Here is a 14,566-nt window from a genome sequence, read left to right on the forward strand (position 1 = left end):
CCTCCAATGCCCAGAAAGCAAAGTGCTGGGTGTTGGTCCTGTCTTTCATCCAGGTAGAAGGCTGCAGTTGGTTGTCATCAGCAAAATAAATCTCCATCTGGATACAACTATTTTCAGTTATATTTTACTACTGATCATTTGCTCAGTGGCTTTCTGTCAAAGGGGAAGGGAATAGGTCAGAAGCCCAAGGAGCTATTTCTGGGCTCTGGCCTTTGGGAAAGCAGCCTTGTCCTGTTTATACATCCTCTTTCCAATCTGCCCAACCTGACACAGAAACATCATCCTCCAAGCCCAGGTAAATATAAGCAACCAAATAGTCTCTAGTCAGTTAATGACTATTGAGCAACCTAGGGAGCCCAGAACCCTATACTAGGCAATTGTGATAAATAAAGAAGGCTCCGGACCTTGTGCTGCTGGGGCAGAAGTATATTCCCATCTGGGGGAGGAGGCCCTGAAGTGAAAGTTCTGAGCCCCTCTCTGGCATGACTCTTGGTTTAGTCACTCCTCTTAGCACTCACCCAGTTACATCACCAAATTGAGGTGTCAGCACCAAAATGAACCCTAGTTCATCTCAAAAGGGCAAGAAGAGGAAGTAGAAAGTTTCTTATTCAGCAATGAATAGCTGGATGAATCAGGTCACTTTCAGAAAATGAAAGGGAAGAAGGGGTCTGCGTCTGGGTCACCTTCAAAAAGTTAGATGTGAGAAGAATGATGCAGGGCAAAGGGCTGCAAGGAGAGGGAGGGAGGGAGGGAAAGGGAGAGAGAAAGGGAGAGAGAGGGAGAGAATAGGAGGAGCCTAGTTGCTCTCTAGAGCCTGGGGATGAAATCAGTTGGAAGGGAGTCCCCAGGTCCCACATTTGAAAATGTCACTGCCAAGTGCCCAGAGGCCAAAAAGCCTGGCTCAGTCTGTCAAGAACTGGAATTTTTTCTAACCTTAAAGCCCCAGAATGAGAACAACCAGCTTCCCCTTAGAAAGGAAGGGGAAAACACCAGCTATTTCAGAGACTCTACTGGTAGAACCCCAGCTTCAGCTCGGATTTCCAGTGTTGTTTTTGTTTAACATGGGTGAAGAAGTGTAGAGATCTGAAAATAGGTAAAGTCGTGCTGTAGAGTGGAAGAGAAAATCTGAGAAGTGGCCCAAACCCGCATCAATAGCTCTGCAACTAAGACGAGGCCTTCAGCAACTAGGATTGGAATGGTGGGATTCAAATGAAATAATTTATGTGAACTCACTGAGGTCAGCCTGGTCCCTTGGGACCAAATAAATGTATTTGCTCTTTCTCTGTGGTAGATATTGTCCTTCATGTGTGTTGGGGGTGGTGGCGTAGATATTGTCCTTTGTGTGTGTGTGCAGGGAGTGACCTCCATATTGAACGTACACTTTTTGTGAGACTGCCCCATGAGCTTCATTACCTCCACTCCTACCAACCTAGTCCCAACCCTCTCCTCCTAAATGGCCTTCCTGCTTTGACTCCTGCCTACTGGAGTTTATTCCTTACACAGCAGCCAGTGATCTTTTAAAAAATATAAATTGTATCTTGTCACTTTTCTGTTTAAAACTCTTCAGGGGACTTCCCTGGTGGTCCAGCAGTTAAGACTCCATGCTCCCAATGCAGGGAGCCAGGGTTCAACCCCTGGTCAAGGAACTAGATCCCATATGCCGCAACGAAGACCCAGCACAGCCAAACAAACAAACAAAAACAACTCTTTAAATGCCCCCACCACACTTGAGTAGAATTTAAACACTTTACCATGGGTAGCTGGGCCCTAACATGACCTGCACCCTGCTGATTTCATCTCCTATCACGCTTCCTACGGCCTACTCTGCTGCAGCCACCCTGACCTTTGTTTCTGAACTCACCAAGATTATTCCCTCTTCAGGGCTTTTGTACTAGCTATTCCCTCTGCCTAGAACACCCCGTTCTCTTTACCTGTGGTGGAGGCCTTGTCTGACAGCCCGCACTAAATCAGCATCACCCCGACCCCATCACGCTATTTCATTTGCTACATAGCAAACGGTAATGATACTAACTCAACCATCTTGTCTATTATTTGTATATTTGTTTATTGTCTGTTTTCCCCACAACAAAACAGTCCCTGAAGGGGCACTGTGTCTATCCGGTCTATCACTGAATCCCTAGGGCCAAGCAGAGCCTGGCACATAGCGATTTCTAATATTTGTTGGATGAAGGATCTTTTCAAATCCTAACAATCTCTTGAGGTATGTAAGAAAACCGGAGGTCCGTCAGACTCAGGATTAGAGTCCGGTTCTGTCTGAACCCAGACTTCGTCTTCCTTCCCGGGGTACCTCGTCCCTTTCCACAGTTCCCCATCTCCCCCCCGACCATTCTCACACACTTAATCCTCCCCTCCAGGGAGGACAGGCCGGACTTCCAGTCCCTCCTGAGCCTCGTGCCGACCCTCAGAGTCCTCCCACATTTTGGGGGGCTCAGAGATGCCGCCCTGTTCTCAAAATGGACCCTGCCGGGGTGCGCGCACCCCCTTCCGGGGGCCCCCAATTCAGGGGCTGAGAAGGGTCCCGCAACGTCTATGGTGAAACGGGGCGGGCCCCCAAACCCACCGGTAGTAAGGGTTCAGCGCCCTCACTCTGTCCCACTCCCTGGCTGGGGCCCACCAGGACCTAGCGGGGGCGAGTTGGGAGCTCCAGGCATCAAGGGCAATGAGGACATCCCAGGCCGAACTGGGGATGGGCCGCCTTCGCGCAGCAGAACCTTTCTTCATCAGGCCTCGTTCGCCGGCCGGTCGGCTTTGGAAGAGACACCCACTTAACCGTCCCCCGCTCGCACCCTCCCCCTCTCGGCCCTGCCTGCGGAGGCCCGCCTTCCTCCCCGTCCCGAGCCCAGGGGCCGCCGCCGCCGCCGCAGCGTTGCGCCTCTCTCCGGGGGCCTCCCCAGGCGTGGGCCTCTGAAGCAACCAACAGCGTCCGGCGCTCCTGAGCTCCAGTGGGCGAGGGGCTGCGGGTTTCCTCCAGCTGGGGAGGATCGAGAGCGGAGGCGGAGGCAGTTTCAGGCCTTAGGCCGGGCGGGCCGGGGCGGCTGAGACGCGGCCGTCATTTGCCATCCGGGGGGCGCGCGGCCCCCGTGGGACCTCGCCGGCGACCCGTAGCTTGGGCGCGCGCCCGTCGCACCCCGCAGGAAGGAGGGGTCCGGCCTGAGGCCCGGGGCGGCGGCCGCCATGGAGAGCCCCTCTGCCCGGGGCTGGCGCCTGGGGCCTGGGGGGTGGCCCTGACCGCCCTCCTCCCTGCCCGGGCCGGACCGCGGCCCTGCCCCCCGCGGCGTTCGGCCACCTCTGCGTCTCCGCCCTCCCCGGGCCGCGCTGCTGCCTGGGCGCGGCGGCGGCGGCGGCGCCCTGTTGAATGGGCTGTGAGGGCCCGGGTTTGAAGCGCTGGCGAACGCGGCCTCCAGGGGCGCAAGGCGGCAGCAGCGGTGGCGACCAAACGGGTGTTGGAGTTGGCGGCGGCCATGGAGGGCCTGGCCGGCTATGTATACAAGGCGGCCAGCGAGGGCAAGGTGCTGACTCTGGCCGCCTTGCTTCTCAACCGGTCTGAAAGCGACATCCGCTATCTGCTCGGCTATGTCAGCCAGCAGGGAGGGCAGCGCTCCACGCCCCTCATCATTGCAGCCCGCAATGGGCACGCCAAGGTGGTGCGCTTGCTGCTAGAACATTACCGGGTGCAGACTCAGCAGACTGGCACCGTCCGCTTCGACGGGTAGGTACATCCCAACTCCAGCCTCCTCGCTAACGCGCGCGGACCTACCCCTTCATGGGTTTTCTCCTCCCTCTCTCTCGCTTCATGAAGGTATCGCTTCTCCCATTTGTACCTTCTGACCTGCCCCAGTAATGCCCATTTCATCTTCTAGAGCAAATACTCCATCCCATGTTTTCCTGCTCCTCCCCGTCGGCCCCTACCCCTTATTCCCTCTGTAGGTAAATAGCCACACCCTCTGTCTTGATACCTAATAGGTATTCTGTATTCTCTTCTAGATAGTCTGTGAACAAGCAGTATGGAAGAGGTAGCCGCCTCTCCAGGTTTTCCCTTTATCAGTACTGAGGATGTAACCGAGATCAGAAATGAACGAGGTCAGCAATTAACATTGAAGACCTCTGTTTGATGAGTTAATTTGCCACCCAGTTTTTACTCCTTCAAGTGAGCGTCCGATAAAGCCCTTAGTGGGTTGTGGGACCTCAGTGTCAAAATAAGCCCCTAGAACCAGCAGCAGTTTCAGCCTCTTGAGGGATTGTCACGCAGCCAGACATCCCAAGACATGATTCTAACTCTTGCACATTGCTGGGGGTAGATATGTTGGCTGCGAAAATGTCACAGGACCTGGTGTAGGAGGAGATGATGCCATTGTTAAATTACATGCAATTCTGTGATGTTGTGGGGAAGCTTGATAATCTACTGTTATTCCAGGTGGGGAGTTCAAAAATGCATATTGTCATAGTTAAGATTTGCCCTTTAGGTTTAATTTTACATATTTTGGGGGTATGATAATGTTGAATGCAGAATTGTCAGGTTTGATGTGATCTTTTTTTGTGCTGGATGGTTATAACCTGTTTTACAGATTACAACTGAATGAAGATGCATTGATTGTTTTTGTTTTTGTTGACTTGTGCCAGTACATAAGCTATTCTAGCATTTTCTTGTTTTGAGGTAGATGTGGTCTAAGCATAAAGGTATGTATCTTTAGTTTTGGTGATTGAAAGCTGCTTGGTTAAAACCTGATTGAAAAAGCAGTTCTTCTTGAAGATGACTAGGGCCTTGTTGAATTTTGATTGATTCTTTTTTTAGGTTGAAATAATAAGAGTTTTTCTTCTGTTTTAGATGAGAGGAACATATTTCAGAGTATTACATTTTACCGAAATGATAGCCCATGGGTGGTGGTTAATCTCTGGTACCACCTCTCTAGACATTAAGGAGATGGTCTTTTTCATATTAACCAAAGATGGCAACCTGATTCTTGTTTGTTTTCCTTTACTGGCTTCTGTGTCCTTTCTGTAACTCCCTGCATTCCCACAGCCTTTCCTATACACAGGGGAGGAGTGAAGGAGAATGACCCCTGAACTTCCAGCAGTAGAGGCGCAAGCATCCATTGAGATAGGAGTCTCTGCAGTAACAACTACTGGTTACACTGCTGCTAAGGAGCTTGCTCAGGCCTGTTTTGATGAGGAGAGAATAGTGGCAAGAGAAGATAGTTCTCTAAAGCATTTGGAGAGGCTTTGCTTATCTTTCTTAACCATCAAAGAGAAAGGTATTTTGAGGTGGCAATTAAGAGACCTTGAAATGGCGAGGAATGTAGCATTGAGCCTGTATAGTGGCTTACCTTGCCCAGTATTTTGTGCTGGCCAGTGAAATTAGGGGTTCAGTAAGCAAACATATTTTGAACACCTACTGTGTGCCAGGCTCTGTAGTAAGGACTGGGTATGCAGAGATGAATAACATACAGTTCTCACTGTGGAGGAGGACAGTCTGGCGGCCGAGGCAGGGGTGGAGTGGAGTATTGGGGCAGGGGTAAGAAATTGATGAAAATGAGTAATTGTAGATGCCATGCCATTTAGGGTTATAGAATTCTTTTGGACTACAGGGAGAGGAAGTGCTCAGCTTTGCCTGGGAGAAGCAGGGAAGACTTCACAGCTGGGTTGTGTTTGAGCTCAGTCTTAAAGGATAGGAGACAGTGAAGAAGAGCAGCAGCGTGGTGCACTTGCAGTGACAAGTTTCTCAGTGCAGCTGCAGGAGGGGGTTCAGCCTGGAAGCTTAAGAGAGAGATTGTGGGAGACTGGAGTGTGGTGGAGGCCAGATTTTGTGTAAAATACCGAGAGTCAGACTAGTGAGACATGAATCGCAGACATTTCTATCATTTGAGATTTTGTCTGAGCTTTCTTCAATTTGTCTTTTGTTATTTATGGATTATAACAATTATGGATTTATTAGAAGCTCTGTCAGAGTAGTTTAGTTGTTGTTGTTGTTTTAACTTATTAAATGCCTATGATGGGCCTAGCCCTGTGCCACACACGTACTGTGGAAAATATAGGAAAAAATGTAAAGTTTCTACTTTCGAGGAACTTACAGATTAATTAACAAAAGAGGGTTGAAATTCATGGCCACCTTTCTGCCCACTCACACCACTCTGTGAGGTTATTTTGCAGTTTGTTCCAGTCATTTAAGCATTTCAGAAATAGAGGAAGAGAGTGTTATTTGCAAATGTCATGATTTCACTTTACACTCATTCTAGACATTGTGAAAATGTTCGTCTGAGTGAGGTGTTAATAATATGAAGCTCACTCACCCCTCAGGGACTGGCTTTTGAGAGGTACTTAGCCAACCCCCCTTCTTTAGCTTCCATTGGTACTTGAGACCTATGGCCAGATAGGGACAAACAGGTTCTCTGGGGGCTGAAGTAGATTAGTGTTTCCTAATGTTCAGTAATTTATGTACCCTCTTCACAATTTTTTGCCAAATTGTTCACCACCTATCCTGTTATTTGCCTAATATTAAAAAAAAAACAAAACCAAACAACTCTCATTTCTTAGCTTCATCCTAAGCAACAGTATCTGTGTAATTATGGGTTTGATATGGTACTTTGTGTGGGTGTGTGAGAGACAGACAGAATTGAAATAACTTATTTTAAAAAGCCTGTATTCTGCCAAAAAACATCTATAATACCTTAGAAGACTAAAGTGGATTCATAATAAAGACTCAAAAGGGGGAAGGGACCACCCACCTAGATTAAGCCCCGTGCTGATATTGGAGTCCTTGCACGCATTTTTAGGAGTAACATTTGAGATTATTTTATTTATGGCTTACTGTGTAAAGACCAAAGTTGACATAGATGAGTGGATAAGAAGAAAAATTACATGAATGGGAATGAAAGAAGAACCTTTAGTTGGAGAATGGGAATCTGTTAAAAATGTTATAGACATGGAACAGAACAAAGGGGAGGTGTCATATAACCTTGGAGTATTGTGCTGGTTTGAGTTCTGAGGGCCTGACTGCTCTGTGCCAGAGTTTGTGGGGAACTGTTGTCCTAGAAGAAGTTTGCTGCAATGGATGGGAAGGAGAACAAGACCTCTGGGAATTCTGAGGCTTTTTGTTGAGTGCTCTTTTAAAGCCAGTGCTAGTACTAATACTTTTAATAAATATCCAGGTAGAGGAAAGGCATAAGGGGTACAGTGTCATTTGACTTCATTTAGAAAGTCATTTCCAGTGTAGATTTTGAGGAACTACATACAATCTAATGAATGATTTTAAGGACTTTGGTTAAAATAAACTACTGATCATTTACATTTAATGAATTTTTATTTCCATTTTCAAATGCTTGATCTAGACATTTTTATTTCAGATGGGACCAGGAAATAGATGAGTTTAGTTTTGTAATCAGAAATGATGCAATCTTTTATTGTGAAATCTTTCCATCATCTGATCCATACATTTTGTTTAAAAAGGTGAATATCAGATTAAAGTTTCTTGATTTTTAAGATGAAATACATAATAGATAGTTTGCATTGCAATTTTAGACTGAATCTAGAAAGATCATTGTTTTATAGTGCTTCTCCCATAGGCATTGAGTAAATATTGCATTAATTTGATTATATTTTTATTTTTTTTCTGTTCATTTTGTTGTAAATGTATTTGGTATTTTGTTTTGAGGCAGTATACGGCTATAGTTTTAGCTGTATTTTATGGACAAAAAAATGTCATAGATGTTAAGATTGTAATTCCCTTTAATCTGTTTAATGTTTTTATTTAGATGTAGAAACTTAAAAGTCACTAAGGCTAATGTTTCTGAAGGACTAGTCATTCTATAGCACATTTTGCAGTAAATATTTTTTGTCATAAACTATTTAAAATTTTTAATTGTCTCAATAAAAGATAATTGAAACTTTTTTTAGGTTCCTGTCACATCACCATAGGGAAAATGGAAATTATTAGATTACACCAGGATAAGTATTAAGTGATTATAAAAACCAAGTGAAGTATATACTTGTAAATTAATTTTTACTCTTATGTCATTAGTTCTGGGAAATCTGAGGTCAGAAAAGCAGTTTAATCACTTTTGTCTCTTTTTTTCCCATCTTTAAAATGAGGGTCCTATTTATCTTGTATGGTTATTGCAAGAGTTAAAGATAATGTATGTGAACGTCTATTTAAATGTAACATTTCTTGAGTTATTTAGTTTAGGTTCATGTTCCTGGCATATAACAATTTTATATTTTTTAAAAGTGCAAGGAAACTTTGTAACTATGTAAATATAACTATGTATTAACTATGTATTGATTTGTTGCATAGATTATATTAATAAGCACTTTGAAAAAGAAAACCTTTTTAAATTGAAACATATTTGAACAGTGACGTATTATGTTTCCTTACATTTGATGCATTATATAGTTTCCAAAGTACTTTTGTATTTTTAATCTCACGTTAGCCTTTTAGTTGTATATCTTTAAAATGGGCATAATAATAGTATCTACCTTATAGGATTATTGGGAGAAGGTTGCTGTGAAAATTAAATGAGATATACTGCATATTAAGCACTTAATACAGTGCTTGGCACATGGAAATTATTAGCTATCTGTGTTTATTTAAACTTTTTCTTTAAATTGATTCATGCCTCTTTTTTGTTTTTGTTTTTTAATTATGTCTGTTTTTAGTTAAGGTATAACATCAAGTAAGGTGCATAAATCTTAAGTGTACAATGTTATGAAATTTTAATTTGTTTACATCCATGTAATCGCCTTCTAGATCAATATGCAGAACACTGATATCACTCTAAAAGTTTCTCTCGTGCCCTTTCTCAGTCAATTCCTTTCCTTTCCCCTCCCAGAAGTAATGATTATTCTGACTTCTAGCACCATAGATTAGTTCTGTCTATACTTGAACTTCCTGTAAATGGAATCATACAGTGTACTCTTTTTCTGTCTGGCTTCTTTTTGCTTAACATAATGTCAGTGAGATTTATCCATGGAGTTGCATGTATCAGTAGTTTTAAATTTTTATTTTTTATTTTTTAAATGCTTTGTAGTATTCCATTATATGACTATATGGCAGTTTATCCTGTTGACGGACATTTTGGTTGTTTCTAGTATTTGATTATTTTTTATTTATTGGCTGCATTGGGTCTTCATTGCTGCGCATGGGCTTTCTGTAGTTGCAGAGAGTGGGGGCTACTCTTCATTGCAGTGCGCGGGCTTCTTACTGCAGTGGCTTCAGTAGTTGTGGTGCATGGGCCCAATAGTTGTGGCTCGCAGGCTCTAGAGCATGGGCTGGGTAGTTGTGGCGCATGGGCTTAGTTACTCCGCAGCATGTGGGATCTTCCCAGACCAGGGCTTGAACCCGTGACCCCTACATCGGCAGGCAGATTCTTAACCACTGCGCCACCAGGGACGCCCTCGTGTTTGACTATTATGAATAAAGCTGCTGTGAACAGTTTTGTGTATGTCTTCTGGTGGACATTTGTGTTCATTTCTCTTCAGTATATACCAAGGGGTGGAACTGCTGGGTCATAGGTTGGTGTATGTTTAACTTTAATAGTTATTGTCAAACCGTCAACCACCAAAGTGGTTGAACCAAATTATTGTACATTCCCACTAGCAATTTCCATCGGCAGTGAGAGTTTAAGTTACTTCACATCCTGGCCAATACTTAGTATTGTCACGTCAGTATTATTATTATTTTTTTTCATTCTTTTTTTTAAAGTCTTTATTGAGTTTGTTACAATACGTCAGTATTATTTATTTCAGCTGTTTTGGTGAGTGTGTATTGGTAACTCGTGGTTTTAATTTGCATTTCTCTGGTGAGTAATTATCTTGAACATCTTTTCAAATGTTTACTGGTTATTTGAATATATACTTTTGAAGTATACTTGTTCAGTCTTTTCACCCATTTAATTGAGTTGTTTGCCTTTTTAGTGATTTGTCAGATAAATCGATTGCAGATGTCTTCTCCCAGTGAATGGATTGCCTGTTCACTTTCTTCACAGTGTCTGTTGATGATCAGAAGTTTTTAATTTTAATGAAGTCTAGTCATCTTTTATGATTAGTGGTTTTTTGCATTATGTTTAAAAAATCAACAATTCCAAGGTCGTGAAGATTGTCTAATTTTTTTTAGAAGCTTTTGTTATTTTGCTTTGCATATTATAGATCTACGCCGCTTCTCAAATTTTTGTGCATAGAATCAAGGTTAATTTTTTTCCAAACAGATCTCTAGTTGCTGCTTCTTCACTATTTATTAAAAAGAATGTTCTTTCTACCTGAATTTCAGTGTCGCTTTTGTCATTAACCTGTGATCCTGTATGTATGAATCTATTTCTGGAGGGTTTTTTTGTTTTGTTTTTGTTTGGTTTTGATTGTTCTTGTTGTTTTCTTTTGATATATTTATCGTTGTGCCAGTGACACACTATCTTCATTACTGTATCTGTCCTCCAACTTTATTTTTCTTTCAAGATTATCTTGGTTGTTCTAGGTCCTTTGCATTTCTATATCCATTTGAGAATCAGCTTGTCAGTTTCTACACACATGTGGCTGCACGCACACATTTGTGCATGTGCACACACACATCCCTGCTGGGATTTTGATGTGGATTGCATTGAATCTGTAGATTATTTTGGGGGAGAATTGACATTTTAAGATTATTAAATCTCCTAAACAATGAACATGGAATATTTCTCCATTTCTTTAGGTCTTTATCTCAGGAATGTTTTGTAGTTTTCAGTGTAGAGGTCTTGTACATTTTTCATTAGATTTACTTATCAGATATTGGTATTTTCTGATGCTGTTGTAAATTGTATTTTTTTGACAGTGAAAGAAAACTTTTTTTGAACTTCGTGTGTATAATCATGACAATAAAAATGTAATAAGTGAATTTTAATTAAAGTGAATTGTTTGCAAAAGGTACAGTTGGCAATCACTAAAACATTTCAACTGTTATGTCTTACTTTCTTGATTCATTCTTTAGTTTAAAAAATCAATTAACAGTGAAATGACATTAAAAATGAAATTTTAAAAAGAAACTGAAGAAGTCTTCAAATTTATTTTGAGGTATGTCTTCCATACAGTAAAATGTACAAATCTTTCATGTGCCCATTTGATGAGTTTTTTCCCCTATATATCTACCCATGTAGCCGCTACCCAGATCAAAATATAGGACATTTCTAGTAGCTTTTTAAAAAAAATTTATTTGGCTACATCGAGTCTGAGTTGTGGAATCTTCATTGAGGCATGTGGGATCTTTCACTGTGGTGCGCAGGCTTTTGTTGGGGTGTGCGGGCTTAGTTGCGGCATGCATGTGGGGTCTTGGTTCCCCCACCAGGGATTGAACCCGCATCCCCTGCATTGGAAGGCAGATTCTTAACCACTGGACCACCAGGGAAGTCCCCTCTAGGAACCTTAGCCTATTCCTAGTCAATCCTACACCCTCCCCCATAGGTAACTGTTACTGAGAATGCTTTTGCTTATAAACATTTTGCATCATTATTTGAAACTGAAGAAGTAATTGCTTGAATGTTTATAAAGTGCGTCTTTTATTTTCAGCAGAAGTGATAGATGGTGTTGATAATTGGGATTGAACTATGATATTTGTATTATACTAGGAGGATTGTACTCTTTCACTTCATGGGAGATATAATTTAACCTGTGTTATAAGGTTGTACCATTCATGTTGGGGCAATAATTGTTTCATTCTCATTGCTGTAGTAGAGTAAGTATAATACGTATTAGCTTATATAATCTTAGGGAAAAATTATCTGCTTAAATACTTTTCTTCCTAAAGCAGTTTCTAACACAATGTTAATGCAGAGATTGGGGTGGCTTTCTCATCGATGTATTGAGAGAAACTGTGGTCCCTGGGGGGTGCTGGGAGGGAGAAACATGCTGTACTCCTAAGAGCCAGTGAATCAGCTTGGTGGTAAAGAAGTTACAGAACTCCATATATTTCCTCTTTGTTTTCTGAAATTTATTTACTTTTGCTAGTGGAAAGTCTGTGATTCTCTTTTTTTCTTTTTTTAGGTTTTTATCCTTTGGTAATAACAATAATCGCTCACATTTATTGAGCTCATACTAGTACTATACAGAGTGCTTTACTTAAATTACTTGATTTTATTTTCAGTAAAACTGATATTTTACTAATGCTCTGTAGATTGAGGTTTTGGGTCAATGTAAATGAATACATCCTTTAAATTTATGATAGGACAGGTGACCTCCATTTTCTAACTGTTTGTTCTTTTCATGAATAGGTATGTCATTGATGGTGCCACTGCTCTTTGGTGTGCAGCAGGAGCAGGGCATTTTGAAGTTGTTAAGCTTCTAGTCAGTCATGGAGCCAACGTGAACCATACTACAGTAACTAACTCGACCCCTCTGCGGGCAGCATGCTTTGATGGCAGATTGGACATTGTGAAATATTTGGTTGAAAATAATGCCAACATCAGCATTGCCAATAAGTATGACAACACCTGCCTAATGATTGCAGCATATAAGGGACACACTGATGTGGTCAGATACCTTTTAGAACAACGTGCTGATCCAAATGCTAAAGCACATTGTGGGGCCACAGCATTGCACTTTGCAGCTGAAGCTGGGCACATAGATATTGTGAAAGAGCTGATAAAGTGGCGTGCTGCTATAGTAGTGAACGGCCATGGGATGACGCCATTAAAAGTAGCTGCGGAAAGCTGTAAAGCTGATGTTGTCGAACTGTTGCTCTCTCACGCTGATTGTGACCGAAGAAGTCGGATTGAAGCTTTGGAGCTCTTGGGTGCCTCCTTTGCAAATGACCGTGAGAACTATGACATCATGAAGACATACCACTATTTATATTTAGCTATGTTGGAGAGGTTTCAAGATGGCGATAACATTCTTGAGAAAGAGGTTCTCCCACCGATCCATGCTTATGGGAATAGAACTGAATGTAGAAATCCTCAGGAACTGGAATCCATTCGGCAAGACAGAGATGCTCTTCATATGGAAGGCCTTATAGTTCGGGAACGGATTTTAGGTGCCGACAACATTGATGTTTCCCATCCCATCATTTACAGGGGAGCTGTTTATGCAGATAACATGGAATTTGAACAGTGTATCAAGTTGTGGCTTCATGCCCTGCACCTCAGACAGAAAGGTAACAGGAATACCCATAAGGATCTTCTTCGATTTGCCCAAGTTTTTTCACAGATGATACATTTGAATGAAACTGTGAAGGCCCCAGACATCGAATGTGTTTTGAGATGCAGTGTTTTGGAAATAGAACAAAGTATGAACAGAGTAAAAAATATTCCAGATGCTGACGTCCACAGTGCCATGGACAATTATGAGTGTAATCTCTATACCTTTCTGTATTTAGTGTGCATCTCCACCAAAACACAGTGCAGCGAAGAAGATCAGTGCAAAATTAACAAGCAGATCTACAACCTGATTCACCTCGATCCCAGAACTCGTGAAGGTTTCACCTTGCTGCATCTAGCTGTCAACTCGAATACCCCAGTTGATGATTTCCACACCAATGATGTCTGCAGCTTTCCAAATGCGCTTGTCACAAAGCTCCTGCTGGACTGTGGTGCCGAGGTGAATGCTGTGGACAATGAAGGGAACAGTGCCCTTCACATTATTGTTCAGTACAACAGGCCCATCAGTGATTTTTTGACCTTGCACTCTATCATCATTAGCCTAGTTGAAGCTGGCGCTCACACTGACATGACAAATAAACAGAATAAGACGCCGCTAGACAAAAGTACAACTGGGGTATCAGAAATACTGCTTAAAACTCAAATGAAGATGAGTCTCAAGTGCCTGGCTGCCCGGGCAGTTCGGGCTAATGACATTAACTACCAAGACCAGATCCCCAGAACTCTTGAAGAGTTTGTTGGATTTCATTAAGTGACTGGATATGTAAAATCGTTTAATGTGGTGCTAAAAAGTAAAGGACTTTAATCACAGACAATAGAATTATGTGTTCATAAATCCTACTTTTCTTTCCACTACCCTTCCTCCCTACTCATCCTTCCTTAGTTTTGTATTTGGTCTTGCCTCATTTGGTTATTGATTTCAAATACACTTTACACAAAACCATATTGTTTAGGTGTAACTATAATCTGAGGTGTTTGGATATCGGTCACTTAACTTTTTTTTTTTTTAAGGAATGAATATAAAATATTTTGTTTATGTAACAAGGGACATTGATGATTTGAAGTCGATAGTGTTTTAAAAAAAACTGCCTTGAAAAGTATTTCTGTTAAGCCTGTGTCAGCATGTTATTCTTTGCCTCAGTTTTGAGGATTTCCTGAAGAAAAACAACTAAAAGGAACATTAAAAGTAATGGAATATCCAGATGTTCTGCACATGCCAAATTGCTATAGGTAGTTTTCACTCTTCCATTATTTATGTGAAGTGATACAACACATTATAATGTCAGGAGGATTTTTAAAAGTGTAGCTGCAGATTAATCTAAAAAATGTGCTAACTTAATTAATAATAGTTACAAATTTATAAAGTTAAATCCATTGAGATTGTTGAATTATGCTGAGTGGTACATACAAGGTAGTAATCTTTAAGCAACTTT

General features: G+C 41.9%; 1 protein-coding gene across 1 annotated transcript; it reads left to right on the forward strand.

Annotated features, from left to right (window-relative positions):
• The first annotated feature begins 2,803 nt into the window (after positions 1-2,803).
• On the forward strand, positions 2,804-14,076 carry FEM1B (fem-1 homolog B). The gene is made up of 2 exons (XM_057723038.1): positions 2,804-3,730; positions 12,249-14,076. Exons 1-2 carry the CDS (start codon positions 3,483-3,485, stop codon positions 13,882-13,884), a joined length of 1,884 nt encoding a protein of 627 aa, XP_057579021.1. The 5' UTR covers positions 2,804-3,482; the 3' UTR covers positions 13,885-14,076.
• Positions 14,077-14,566: the final 490 nt, after the last annotated feature.

Source organism: Hippopotamus amphibius, chromosome 2, assembly GCF_030028045.1.
Source record: "Hippopotamus amphibius kiboko isolate mHipAmp2 chromosome 2, mHipAmp2.hap2, whole genome shotgun sequence".
In the NCBI taxonomy this organism is placed as follows: domain Eukaryota; kingdom Metazoa; phylum Chordata; class Mammalia; order Artiodactyla; family Hippopotamidae; genus Hippopotamus; species Hippopotamus amphibius.